The sequence below is a fragment of the Zalophus californianus genome, chromosome 12, assembly GCF_009762305.2.
Source record: "Zalophus californianus isolate mZalCal1 chromosome 12, mZalCal1.pri.v2, whole genome shotgun sequence".
NCBI classification, from domain to species: Eukaryota; Metazoa; Chordata; class Mammalia; order Carnivora; family Otariidae; genus Zalophus; species Zalophus californianus.
Window position 1 is genome coordinate 90,266,310 of NC_045606.1, and position 15,454 is coordinate 90,281,763.

Genomic DNA, 15,454 nt, shown 5'->3' on the forward strand with positions numbered 1-15,454 from the left:
CATGGACTACCGTGAAATCTTAAGTTACCCAAGAGTTTAAAAAAAAAAAAAGGTTTTGTATCATTTATGATTTGCCTTTTTATTGCAGGTTTTTTGGGGGAGATTTCACAATAAAATAAAAAGATTATTTGGAAAAATGAGATACTGTGGTATTCGAGGACTATCGATTTGACCCTGAGTCACACACTACTAAGTCCACAAATTTTAACATGTTAAAGTGTCTTTGGGGAAAAAAAAAAATCCATATGAAGCCACAAGTGTAAAATTTGCTGATTTTACTTCTCTCACCCATATCAGTATTCAAAGTTTGGTCTCTACCTCAAAATATATTGTGTTTACAATTCCATCTCTATCCTTAAAAATGCTGAAAAGGAAACTTAATAATTTTTCATATTACTTTATGTCTCTTACCTGAATTTATTGCCACCAAGAGAACTAGAATTTCATGTTTAAAGCTAAGTGGCTACAACCTGATGGTATTTTAAGCATTATATATCTTCTTTATTTGTGGTATTTACTTATGGAGAACGTGTCATCTAGAAGAGAGTTGTTCATCTTGTGGTATCTATAAGAATTACCCAATAGCTTAAAAAATACAAATGTCTAGACCACATCCAGGAAAAAATGATTTTAATCTTTAACATCTTTCATCAAGAAAAAATGATGAAGAAGTGGCTATTTATGCTTTTCATCATTTGTAAAATGAAGACAGAGAATACTCCCTCTCAAAGTTTGGCAAAAACAATCAATAACCACCACAGTGATGGGTCTGGGTCTCCTGACTTGGCTGGTGCAGCTCAAATTCGTGGGAATGGCATATATGAGGTCTCTTCCATTGTCTTTCTCTATGGTAAACCAGACTGAGGAACCAACTAGTGTATTCTTCTGTGTTCGGACACACATTCCTAGGAAGGATAGAAGGTCTTTCTTTCCTGTGAAAGTTATATTTTTAAAAAATGTAGTGATCTCTGGCCGAAGTCTGTGGTAGATACAAAACATTAAATAACCTAACTCTCTGTTCTCCTTCATTATTGATCAGGACCCTTTGAAATTTATATAGCTCAAAAAACACTGGATGTAGTCTGGCAAGAAGACAAGAAGTTCCAAGCTATAGTTATGGATCACACTAGAGCAATGTCCTTTCCCATTTCAACCACCTGAGGAGGGAAAATAGCAGTGGGGGTCGGGGAGAGAGATGTGGTCAATGCTTAAAGGACAAGGACACCACGCTTCCATTTTCTCCCCAGATTCAGCATTTCAGAAGTAAATATATATGGCTGGTAATTGTTTATAAAAATGGAAAACTGAAAATAAATAATTGGCTAAAGAAACTCACCTCCTGTAGGCGGTCTATGTACATACGGCAAGTCTCCAAATCACAGTCTCCGCGCACAACTAGAATACCCAGAGGGATAGCTAAGGGTGAAGGAAAGAGAAAAGTCTAAAATAACATATTTGATTTTTCTAGATTGGCATAAATGTGTTTCTTAGGGTTAAAAAAGTATCTCATAAATACTATTAGTGTTTTGGACATTTCAATATCCAAAATTCTCCTCAAACCTCCCCTGGGACCCAAACTCTTTACTGTGAATGCTTTCCTTGCATGAGTCATATTGTCCCTTGCCACCTGGCCAGACTTCATTTTGTCTCAGTGGCCCTGATATGAAGTGTAATGTCATGAGAACAGTGAGACATGGCTGGGAGGCGACTCACAGCCAGCTAATAATTTATGCCTGCATTTTCCATAGTCAATGTACCGCCAGAGAGGAATTTAAGAATCATGATTCTGGACCCTTACTCCTTTCCCTCCTGAATGCATGGGGTTTAATCTTTCTGTCAGTTTGCAACGGTTCCCTATTTAAGAGACTTGAGCTACTCAAGGCACTGTTGCTACCTGGTGGCCAACACCAGAACTAACTAGGCATGAAATGTTTAAAATAAATAAAAGCTTCTAGAAGGTTTGCAGCTTAAAAATCCCACTGACTTTAAACATGGTCAATGTAAATGTGGTAGCAGCAGGGCTTCAGGGAACAGTTAGGAAAAGCTGTTACGTGTCTTAAATACCCTCTATTTAGGTGGTGGTAAACGTTCCACAATGGCTTTAATGGATAGAACTTCCTAGGTCAGAGATCACTGGAAGATTCCTGAAAAATTGTCTCCTTCCCAAAACTTCAAAAAATATATTGCCTATTTCTAATTGTAAAAGTACAGTTGTACTATTAAATCCATAATTTAGCCAAAAAAAATACCCTTTGAATTTCTGAGTTATCCAACTAAGTCTAGCAAGCACATGACAGGACAGTGGTGTTCACTAAAGATTTTCTGAAATCTTTCATTCATTGAATTTTTAAAGTCTCATCATCAATAAATGGGTCTGAAAATGCAAAATGCATTAAAATTAATAATACAGAGCATAAAATACATATAAAATGCATGGAGAAATCTTGGGGAACTCACGAGGAACTCATCTTCATAGAAAAGATACATATAAACAATAATAACTGTAGCATAGGCTACATTAAATGTATGAGCTTAGTCATTTGAAAACTATAGGAGAGAGGGACTACTTCTTGCCTGGAGGGCAATTTAAGCCTCTCTGTAAGATATGAGGTCCCACTGGCTCTTTTACTTAGAGAAGTGAGGATAGTCTGAAGAAAAATAGTTTCTCATTATAAGCCTTGGATTGGCAACCTAAAGGAACAGGGTATGGTATTGATGTCTCTAATGGAAAACAAAGTCCTACATACATAAAGCTTGAAAGCATCCATCGTTGTGTAGAACTATGTAAACATGTGCATAAGTGTGGACTCTCTCACCAAGAATGTCTTGTTTACCTTCACAACCATAATGTCTGATAGAGCAGTGGTAGACCGTCAATAAGAGTTTGTAAAAAGGGGGAGAAGGGCTTAGAGTGTGTTCAAGTGTCAAAGAGAAAGTACATCTTCAAGGGCTAAGTCAGCTTTCCAGGTGAGGCAAAAAAACAAAGGTTTGGAGCAGGAGACAGAGCATGCTTTGGATTGGAGTAAAGGGGGCAGTAAGTAAAAGGGTAAGGAGCCCTGCAAGTGTTACGTGTTTAGTTTAATAATCTGGAAAAATAGTTTTTCTCTTCTTTTTGAATATAATCAGGAACATCAAAAAAGTCATCAGTATGGTAATCACGCATCTTTAAAAGGAATGGAAAGGAAATTCAGTGAGATTCCTAAAAGTACTGATTAAAATAATCATCCTCAGCTAGACTTCTACCTAGACACAAATAAGGTTATCCACTGAAGTAAAGAAAGATTAAAGATTTCTGACACTTAAGGAATGAGTAGGAAAAGCTAGAATTTTGGCCTAGAAAGTCAGTCAAATGTTGTGGAAATAGAATATAACTAACATGAGAGCCCATGTTAGAATCCTACTTAGGGATGTTTAGTCTTAATTTCAAATGTGCCAGTGTAGAGAAATGAAACTTGATCGATACTCATCTATTTACTTAAATTAGGAGACACATATCACAGGAATCCTGTCAACATCTCTGATTTCCTTCTATTATCAATGCTTGGAGTTAATCTGGTCATAAATTCCATGTACTTGGTAGCAGATATTTTAAACTACAATTAAAGAATAGATATTCCAGACCTAGAATCAAGAAGGTAGAGCTAGGAAAAAGTTTTCAAAGACGAGTCATACATTTCCTACTATAAGTATAAAATCAGCTACTTTGCAATATTCCTCAAGAAGTCAATTAAGAGAAAGAGTGCTTTTGATTGATGTTAGCTATTAATTGGGCTTTTAAAAAAGCATTCTCTACCACAATTTCATATCATGATTACTGACAATTGCTGTCAAATCTATCCTATGAAAGTAGCAGTATGCAGTACAAAGGATTTATAGTCATTCTCTCTCGGATCCAAATCCCAACACTGCTTTAATCTTATGAATTACTCACATTAGCTCTTTGGTCCTGTAAATTACTCAATTCCTCTGATCCTTAAAGTGAAGACTATGGTATTTAGGATAGGTACCCTCTAGAATTTTGTGAAGATTAAATATAACACTATATTTAAAAATGAATAACCAAAACATCAATGTTCTTTCTCCTGTACTCCCTTTATTATCTTTTGAGCAACTTCAGCTAGAAAATGAACACATCTCATCATATATCTTTCAGCTTATCATAATACTGTAAGGATTAGCTGGTAGTTCCATAAATTATATTCCTGTTTTCTTAAAACAAACTTCTACTCTTTCTGTGATTAGAAAAATAACTGTAATATAAAAATACTATGATCTGACAGTTTCATTTGGAGCTTGACATGGCAGAGAAAGCAGAAATTTGTGGAAAATTATCACCTTCCTTTTACAATAGTGACAATTACCACTTCAGTGAAGTTTCCTTCATATTAATTGGGAACAATGAAAGTAGTTGTCACTTGAACGTTAGCATCATTATCCCCGATCCTGATGACTCATCTTATTTTGGCATTAGAGATATTACTTGATTCCCATAAGCAACAGCCAACACTCAACCTTCATAATGGAACTTTTATTGCAGGGATCAAATGGAATTTATAAGTTCTAAGCAATAAAGAACAAGCTGGTTTCCTAGTTAAGATGGCAGATTTAACACCTTCTTTTCTCTTACCAGAAATACTGCTAAATTACACTAAATGGATTTTTTAAAGACATAAACCAAGAAAAAAGAGGAGAAACAGTGAGCAGACAGTAACAGATGAAGCAGATAGAAAACTGGTAAATGACCCAGAGCTCCTATAGAGTCCAATCCTAAACCATGGGTGGGATTGATGAGAACCAATACAATTTATACAGCAAAACTCTCAGAAGTCTTGCAAACTGGCAGTATCAGATGCCTCACAAACTGAGGATGGAGGGGGTAGCCAAAATAGATGACTAGATTCCACCAACCACTCTTGGCAGGTGCAATTACTTTGCAGACAATGGGGATTAACTGACCATCTAAAGAATGCAGAGATCCCCAAATTTCTTCCCTCACTAGGCTCTCCAAAAGTTGGCAGCCAGAGCCCTACCTTTTTGGAAAGCGATTTGAAGCCTCTTCTCTAGGGAATCCTCAGAGAGTTAAAAGAAAATATTCCACCCATGAAATATAAACAGAGTATATAAAAGAAGATAAAGAATATGAGGAAGAAAAAGGAGAAGGAACATCATTCAGAGAACAAAAAAATTCTTGAAAATAAAAAAATTGATAGAATAAATAGAGTTTAATAGAATAGAAGACAAAGTTGAGAAAATCTCCATAAAAGTAGAGCAAAAATAAAAGGAGGCATAAAATACGAGGGAAACACAAAGAAAAATAAGGCTGGGCCAAGTGGTCCAACATTCAAATAATAGGAGTTCCAAAAACCAGAGAAAAGAGAAAGGAGTAATTATCAGAAATAAACAAAATAAAAAATATTTCTTAGAACTGAAGAACATTCGCTGCAAACTGAAATTGCCCGGCAGCTGCCCAACACAATAACAATAAAACAATAGGAAGACATTTTATTTTAAAATTTAAGAATACTGGGGACAAAGAAGCGTCTATGAATTTCTAGAGAGGAATAACTGGATGACATATAAAGGATCAGGGATTAGATGGTTTTAAGTGGTACAGGCAACTACACAGTCATGCAGGCAATGAAACAAAGCCTTCAACATTCTAAGACTTTTACACATAATCCAAGCTTTCAAACAATTCCAAGCATTGAATAAAGGACACACCTTCTATCAAGAAGCTACTGTAGTACTTCCCCAAACAAAAGTTGAGTTTGCAACAAGGATGAGGAATGCATGCAATATAACATATGGGGAACGCAGCAAACAAGAGGAGCAAAGGAAACTTCCAAGGTGGGCTAGACAAGCCTAGGACGACATATGCAATGAGCTGCCAAACAATATATACAGGAGCACTGTGACTCAAGAGACTGCTATGTGGACAGTTGTCATCATTGAGATATTCACAATACTTGGAGCTTTTTTTCAACCCAAGGATACAACCCAGGCAAGTCCTAACCAGTTTCTTATATATAACAACACTGTATCACCCCAGATATACTCTTCCTTAACCTGTCTCTGAGAGCAAGAGTCAGGTTATGATGAAGCAGAAAGTTCAGAAGTTCATTCCCTCTAACCCTATTTCTGCTTGATACCTACAACCCACCCTGTAACACCTTGACAAATGTTTCTCAGAATTCAATCACTACCTGGCCCCCAAAATCCTCTTAGAATGGGCTCATGTGCATTCTCAGGGAAGCTGAAGCCAGACATCAGTGCAGAGACTCTTTTCAGCTCTCCTGAGAGCCTTCCTCTAAAAGTGAAATCATCATCTTTTCCTTATATGGGGAGGTTTAAGTCAGTCAGTTTGTCTCTATCTCTCTTTATTACAGTGTAATTCCTATTAGAACAGGACTGCAGCTGACTGGGGCTGCTAACCTATTCAAAACACAAACAAAACTATCTCCAATGGGATCATTAAAAGAAGGTGTGTGACCTTAGAGAAAAGCTTCTCAGAAACTGCAAAGATTTGCAAAGACTGGGTTTTAAGCTCTAAATATATACATAAAAATGTTAGAATTGCCGAGTCTTGAGGCTGACTAAAAACAATGTCACTTCCTGAAAAGAATAAATCAGAGTTAAAAATTCCTAAAATAGGGAAGTATTTTGAACAATATGGTAAATCATCAAAAATATAATCTTAGAATGAATTTATTTTATGTTAACACTATTAAAAGATACCCTTTTTAAAACTTAACATTTCCTTAAGCATCAATTGTAGATTTACTGACATAATCAATAGGGTTTATGTCCAATACTCATTCTCTTTGTATCAACTTATATGCAGTCTTGAGAAACCAATAGGCTGAAAAAAAGAAAACTGTTCCCTGGAAAATAACACAGGTGAAAATCTAGGCAAGCCTGTGTTTGGCAATGAACAGTTGAGGTACAGCACCAAAAGTGTGATCCATGAAAGAGAAAAGTGATAAGCTGGACTTCATTGAATTAAAACTTTTGCTCTGTCAAAGACACTGTTAAGGAAATGAAAAGACCAGACAGACCGGAAAAAAAATTCTTTGCAAAACGCATATCTGATAAAAGACTGGTGTTCAAAATATGCAAAGGACTCTTAAAACGCAACAGTAACAGTCAATTAAAAAGTAGGCAAAGATCTGAAGAGATATCTCACCAAAAAAAAACCACAAAGATGGTAAATAAGCACATGAAAAAGGTACTCAACATCATATGTCATTAGGGAACTGCAAATTAAAACAATGAGATACCATATATACCTATTAGAATAGCTGAAATTGAAACAAACAAACAAATAAACGGACAACACCAAATGCTGGTGAGAAGGGGGAGCAACAGGAACTTTTATTCATTGCTGATGGGAATGCAACATGGTATAGCCACTTTGGAAGATGGCTTGGCAGTTTCTTACAAAACTAAACAAATTTTTTAAAAAGATTTATTTATTTATTTATTTGACAGAGATAGTGACAGCGAGACAGGGAACACAAGCAGGGGAAGTGGGAGGGGGAGAAGCAGGCCTCCTGCCGAGCAGAGAGCCTGACGCGGGGCTCGATTCCCAGGACCCGGGGATCATGACCTGAGCCAAAAGGCAGACACTTAACGACTAAGCCACTCAGGTGCCCCAAAACTAAACAAATTCTTACCAGCAATAGTACTCCTTGGTATTTACCCAAATGAGCCAAAAATTATGCCCCCACAAAAATTTGCACATGAATATTCATAATTGGCTTTATTCATAATTGCCAAAACTTGTAAGCAACCAAGATGTCCTTCAATAGGCGAATGAAAAACAAACTTAACATCATATGATGGGACGTTTTTGGCAACAAAGAGAAGTGAGTTTTCAAACCACAAAAGACAATGGAGGAAGCTTAAATGCATATTGCTAAATAAAAGAAGCCCGTCTGAAAAGGTCACGTGCTGCATGATTCCAACTACATGGTGTTCCGGAAAAGGTAAAACTATGGGGAGTAAAAAAAAAGCCAGTGGTTGCTAAGGGTTACAGGAAAGGGATGGATGAATAGGTATAGCCCAGGGTGTACTTAGTGCAGCAAAACTACCCTGAATGATACTGTCATAGTGGATATGTGTCGCACATCTGTGAAAATCCATAAAACTGTAGAACACAAGCATGAATCTTAATGTAGAAATGCGGACTTTAGTTAATAACAACGCATTAACATTGGCTCATCAATTGTAGCAACAAATGTATCATGCTAAAACAAGATGTTAATAGTAAGGGAAACTGTATGTGTGGCTGTGCGGGGGCGTGCATTGAGGGGATATAGGGAACTCTCTATACTTTCCACTTAAACTTTTTGTAAACCCAACAATGCTCTAAAAAATAAAGTCTACTAATATAAAAAATAGAAAAGCAAAAGAAAAGAAAAAACAGGCTCTGAGTTTCCTATAGACAGATATTTTGCTCACATCTGAGAATCTGCTTATATAAAGAAAAACAAATGTTACTTTCTTGGCCATAGTTTTAACAAGAAGTCATAAGATGATGGGAAGAAGGGACTAGAAGTAAAAATCAGGGTGGGGAGGCAGGAGACTAGAGAAAGGAAGGAAAGTCCTAAGGAGGATGGGAGGGGGCAAGTGGAATTTTCTTATGGTCCTCATGAGTTTTGAATGTGTCAGGTTGATCAGGGAACTAAAGTTCTAACTCGATGGTTGACAATAATTAGAGAATGAGTTGGCAATGTTTAAATCCAACCCCCCCCCCATGTGACACAGGTCCATTTTACAACAACTTGTCATCATTAACTGCCACAGCTCAATGGAACCAACAGGGGAAATTAATAGGTATATTAGCATTCAAAAGGATACACAGTATCCTAAGAACTTTATGCTGCACCACACCATAGCTGGGGTCTGTAAAGGGTTTCATGAACCCTGGTTCTTGCTATTAAAAGTGATCCTAGAGTTTGTACTCCATAGCTTGAGCCAAACCTTCCCATAGGTTGTTCAAAATGTCACCCACAACATAAAAGTCAAGTAGGTAGTTTTCACTGCATTCTATATGAGGATAGTATTTTGGAGGTGTGCTTTCTAGCAAGTAGCAGTTTCTCTACAAATCCGGGTTTCAAAGCACAATCAAATTCTGCTTCTTATCCTAATAGTAAACTAACTGGGAGGGCAACCCAAGGGACATCCAACTCACTTTTTTAAAAAATCCTCTTAAACGCTTTGTCATTTTTAATCTCAAACAACCACTCCTGGTATTCATTTTCACTTAACTGGGCAATTGTGTTTCAGATATATACATATATAAGGAATTGTACAAAAATACCTCAGGTCTACAAAGTCATCCACTTAATCATCCAGCACACAAGTTTTAAGGATTTTCTTGTGCCAGAGACAACTGTAGTGCTAGGAGACGAGGATGCAACACTGAGTAAGACCCAGTAACTGCCCTCAAGGTGTTACAGACCGGGAAAAGAGGGATATTAAAGATACCCTCTTGATTATATACCTTGTGATTGGAATTCAAAGATCCAATACTCTTATAATAATAGAAAACAAAGGTCCAGATGAAACAGTTCTATGAAATGACATAATCTTCCAACTTAATATGAAAGTTTACCAACAATGATGTAAATTTCTAATTTTGATGGAGAGAACTTCATTTCAATGAAAATTCCTAATGTCACATTCAATGAAATTCTTGCACAACAAAATGTGTTATAAAATTCCTTGGGATTTATTCCCAGGGTAAAACGTAACAGCAACTTTCAATGGTGAGGTTCTAGAATGTACTTGACAAGGGGCACTGGAAAACAGAATTTTTTCCCAGGTGCATTTATCGGTAAGGTAGTATTTGCAAAATGCCTACATATAGAGAAGAACCGCCAGTGATAATTTACCAGAGTCAGTGCTCTAGTAATTAGGAGATAACAAATACTTGGTTATGACATCAGAATCTTGGCTACATGGCCAGCCAAATAAATATGAAAGTCAAAGGTAATATTAAAGGCCCAAAAGCAAAGATTCACAACTGTACCCAAAACTTAAATACTCAAAACGATGGTTAGAGACACTAGTTCAAATACTTTTCTACAATTTCAACATCACACTGTGTCTCTGCACCATTCGGTGATGGACAAGGTCATCAATAGATACGGAGGACACAATCAGTCATGCAGCTCTGAATTTCTGAGTTCATTGGATACATGTAGAGAATTAATGACAGAAAGATTTCCTAAAATCTTCTGAAGAGGCCTCAATCTCTTTCTGTAAGCAAAAAGAGTAAACAAATTACATGTAGACAGCTGCCAAGTAGAGATGTGAAGCAGAGCAGATTTAAGCAAACACATCCTTAGAATCTGACAACCCAGGGGACTCTCTAATTCTGTTTATCAGTGATTCCAGAAGAGTGCCATGGATCAGTGATTCAGGAAGCCCACTAAGTATTAAGAAAGAATGCTTTACCCAGTATGAACTATGAAAAATCTACAGCTTTTCCTTGGGTTGGGAGCACATAAAGTTGTTATTCCGAGTCAATCTGTAAAGAGGTTATTTTCAGATTAGCACACATTTCTGTCCTTGATTCTATTCAGTTCAATATCTTTACCAATAAATTGGAAGAACACATAAAGAAATGTCCACCTTGTTGAAGATCAAACTCTGGAGTTGTCTCTGACTACAACATCGGGCTAGAAATAGCCTGAAATTTAGATTGCCTTGCATTCATGTTTCCAATTTTAATCACTCAAATTCCAAGTGAAGAATATTTGGCTTTAATAATAGCTCATGTCGAAAAGAACTTTTAAGAAAAGGTCATCATTAACATTTTGAGTTTTTTTGGCTAATTCTGACACATCTAAAGAAGGTAACTGATATTCCAATTCCCTGAATTTGGAATAGTAGGGGGGTCAGGTCAAAAAAATACAAATTAAAATTTGGAGGCTAGTGGTCATATGAGTCTAATCCCTAGCACCTAGAACAGTGCTTGGTACATGGTAGGTATTCAATAAAGAGTTTGCTTCCTTCCAGGTGACAGCCTGACCTGCATCTAACAATCCTTGCTTCCCCTGGGATAACCCTAAAAGGCCATCCCAGATGCAAATGTCCCTGTGGGAGGCGTCTGTTGCAACTGTATTACAGCTTGACATCTTCCTCTGCCCTACGCCGATGCTACTTTCCTCCCTCTTCCCAACTGTTGTTCCCTCTTGGAGAGTCCCCAACAAACCTCCTACATAGAAAATTCAATAGCCTCAGATTCTATTTCTGAGGAAACCCAACCAATAACAAAAGCTATTATCTTAACACACATTTCTACAAATGCACAGCTATGTCTTTACAAAGAAGTAGACCTGTGTATTAGGAAAGTGCACTGGATTAGGAGAGAGATGTAAGCTCCTAGTAATATCCTCTCACAGCAATGTGACCCCGGTGAGGCAATCTTTCTAAGTGTCCCTGTGATAACAAATGCATAGAGCATATATGAACGCCCTCTGTAAGGCATGAAGCAGTGTGCGAACACTAGGTGTTTTAATTATGAAATATGATGCTTTGATTGCAGTTGCTGACCCCCCCCATCACTCACATGTTAACACGATGAATAAAAAAGCAACAATTTTATACAAGGCCCCTAGCAGGAAGTCTTTAAAGTGAAACCTAACTGCCATCTGAGTTGATATGCTAGAGTCAACCTGGGAAGGTACCAACAAAATGAACTAGGTTGGTGTACAAACAGTAAGAACTGGTCATTATTGTGTGTGCACAGAATAAACTAATGAAAGTGAAAACTATTCCTCTGGGCAGGGACGTGAGGATAGACCTACAAAGGGTGGTTCTCATTACCAAAAGCTGAGTTTTACAATGAAAGAAGGATCAGATATCAACACTTGAGGCTTATATCCTTTCTGAGACCTATCGTCATCAGCATCTAATTCACCAAAGCTCTGGAAGCACGCATTTTCTTGTAAACAAAGCAAGGCTTTGGATCATAAACAGAATTAGGTTGCAAAGGGACTGATGTTTAAAATAAGATCATCATCTTCCAGCCCAATACTCTCCTGGCATCTGAATCTTTGAAGCTGGAAAGCAAGAGAGTGTACTCATTTGTAAGTCAAGACCCTTAGGAACTGACAGGTGAGGCTCTACGCACTTATGAAAAACCAGTGAATTCAGTGATCCATATCTAAAGTGCTGCTCAGCAATTCTGCCTGGGCTGTGATTTGTGTTGCTCTTCAAATTGATTATTTCCAACTTTCTCTGCTCTTCCTGAACACTGATACCCTCCTGCCCTGCTGTGAGCTAGTAGGCTTGCTTCTTATTTCACTGAGAAAGTAAAAGTCATCAGAATGGAACTTCTGCTTCTCCCTAGTACCCAAACCCCCAACTCACCTGTCTCTCTATCATTCCTCTGCCTTTCGGCTCTGTGCCCTGCAGAGCCTGCCCCCACCCCTCCACTGGGCACTGGGTCCCATCTCTACCCCTTTCAGAGGCATCACCCCTGCAATTGACCCTCTCTTCTGAATTGAGTTCTCCCTCTCTAGGAAATGGGTCCCGTCAGGAGAGACAGCTATACTATCTGACAAAGTAGAAAAAAATCCTCCCCAGATTCCATGTCCCCTTCCAGCCACCATTCCATTCTCTCTTCCCCTAAAAAGAGCAACCTCCGCAGACTCACTTCCTTCGCTCCCATGTTCACACGTGCCCATTCTATTCACCTTCACCTTTTCACTCTTCAACATCTTGTACTGTGACTATCACCACCCTCTGCCCAAATCCGATGACTAGTTCTTAGCATGCAGTCCTCACTCCACTGCTCCCACTCTGGGGCATTTGGCAGAGTTCTCATTGTTCTCACATAAAACATTTTTCTTCTCTTGGCTTGCAATCAACAGGCTCTCCCTTTTTTTCCTAGCTCACTGTGTGCCACTTCTTGGTCACGGTGGGTCCTCTACATCTCCCTACCTCTATTTACCAAGTTGCTCAGGCCAAACCACAGAGGTTTTTGGGAGGATTAAATTATATGACAGGAGTAGAAATGTTAAGACATTTCCTTGCTCACAATAATGGTGCAATATGAGTTAACTGTTATTTTATTACATTTTAAATAAAAAATATACAATACAGACAAAAGATAGGGAAGAACAGTAGGAGAAACTAAACACAAAACTCTAGATAAATGTCAACTCATGAAAAACAGGAAAAGACAAACACGCTCCCAAAGGGATGGACAGCTCCCTTCAGAGAATAGACTGACATCATTTAACTCCTCAGACAGATTTCAAAATGGAACACCTACCTCCACCAAATGGAGGCCTAATCTCTACTGAACAGCCCAGTTGTCAGCTTGTTAAATGAGGGGGGTAAGATTCAATTTTAGATGAAGCAATCAACAGGAAAAAAAAAAATCAGTACTTACAGCAAATTCATGAAGCAAAATGCACTTACACAATTTTCTAATGTTCACACTCGTTATGAGCGATGCGTGTGCTTTAAAAACTTCACTAAGGAAATACGTCAGGAGGAAAAATGTTAAACCCTAGGTAATTTCTGTAGGACTAAACATTTATTATAATATAGTAGTTCTTAGGAAACACCTAGGTTAACCACTGCACAGAGCAGATAAGGCAAATGAAGCCTGAAGAGGATAAATGTATTGCCCGAGGTCGTACCACTAATCAGTAGTTAGACTGGCTTTTCTCATTCTTGCTTATATATTCCCATCCCTTTCTTTAGTCATTTAAGTGATGTTTGCTAGGAAAATACATACCTAGTGTTTCCATAGCCCTATTGGAATTCTCATCACGTGAGAAAAAAGCTCCAGTGAATCAGGGACTATTTCTGTTTCCCCCCCACCACCACTGTTTGCTAACAGTAAGTGCTTAATAGTTGTGTGCTGAATAATTGTGTTAAATGTCCCAGTTTCATCTTCCAATGCCTACCATCTAACGTGGTATCTAGCATATAATTGTTGCCAGTATATAGTTTTTGGAAGCATGGATGCATCTGAGTGAATGGCTCCACTTTGACATGTGTTAAATTAAATTCACTTGAGGTCAAATATGGAAACTAGAAATGATGAAAACCCCAGTGATCCACCTCCTCCTCTGTTTGAAGATGGGCTAAACTTAGTGACTCACAAAAAACAGCATCGGGAAAGGAAAAAAATTAGTAACTTTACAGTGGAGAAACCTAGCAAATACAACCTTAACCAAGTGATCAGGTTACCATCATCACGGATGTCATGTGGATATCAGGTTACCCCTGATATAATGGAATAAAAAAGGAGACCTCACCTTTCCAGTATTTTTTTTTTCAAGAACCTATAACCCCACTCTTATTATGTGTTAAATAGCAGACAAACCCAGATTGGGGGATATTATACAGGATACCTGGCCAGTATTTCTTAAGACCATCAAGGTCATGGGGGGAAAAAAAAAAGTCTCAGAAACTGCCACAGACAAGACTGGGAAGACGTGCCCACCCGATGCCATGTGATGTCCTGGATTGGAATCTGGGATAGAAAGTCCAGAGTTTAGTTAATAGTAATGAAGCACTATCTGTTTCTTTGAAAAAGTTAGCACAGGAATATAAAATGTTCAACAATAGGGAAAACTGGGTGAAGGGTACACGGGAAATCTCAGTAGTAACTTTTGTAGTAACTTTGTAACTTTTTTAGAAATCTAAACTTATTCCAACAATAAGGTTTTTTAAAAAGATGTATTTGTTTTATTTTTAAAGGTTTGATTTACTGATTTATTTGAGAGAGAAAAAGAGAGAGAAAGAAAGCATGAACAGGAGGAGAAGCAGAGGGGGAGGGGAAAAGCATCTGAAGCGGACTCTATGCTGAGTTTGGAGCCCCACTGGGGCTCGATCCCACAACCCCAAGATCATGACCTGAGCTGAAGCCAGGAGTGGGACAGTCACTAAACTGACTGAGCCACCCAGGCACCTCTTCATTTATTTATTTGAGACAGAGAGAGAGAAGGAGAGCACGAGTAGGGGGAGGGGCAGAGGGAGAGAGAAAGCAGAGCGTGGAGCCTGACGCAGGCCTCCTGGGACCCAGAGATCAAGACCTGAGCAGAAACCAAGAGCCAGACACTTAACCGGCTGAGCCATCCAGGTGCTCTTAAAATAAGAAGTTAAAAAAAAAAAAAAAAAAATCAGTGCCGAGTACCAGATGATGCACACAGGAGGCTGTCTTAGGACTGAAGAAAGCCACGCGCAGATATGTGGTCAGATCACCAAATATGGGCATTCAGTGTTCACACGTCTCACAGTTTTAAATATGCTGCCATCAGAGCCGTCTCTTGCAGGGGCAGACAAAATACATATAAATTAAGTGATTAATTATGTTCTCTTCCCATAGTCTTCCTGTGGTATTTATCAGTGTTTTCAACACTGCTTTTGAAAGTGAGAACGTGAGTTGGAAGGTGGTAGCAGGTGTACTTGGAAGTGAGAGCCG

At 38.2% G+C, this 15,454-nt stretch overlaps 1 protein-coding gene across 9 annotated transcripts in view; it reads right to left on the bottom strand.

The window, feature by feature from the left end:
• DGKI (diacylglycerol kinase iota) overlaps positions 1-15,454 on the bottom strand; it is a 453,056-nt gene that overhangs the window by 104,993 nt on the left and 332,609 nt on the right. For all 9 annotated transcript variants that reach the window (XM_035723279.1, XM_027573716.2, XM_035723281.1 and 6 more), the window contains one exon: positions 1,337-1,416. In XM_035723279.1, the coding sequence (XP_035579172.1) occupies positions 1,337-1,416 (80 nt within the window). The remainder of the gene's footprint in view (positions 1-1,336; positions 1,417-15,454) is intronic.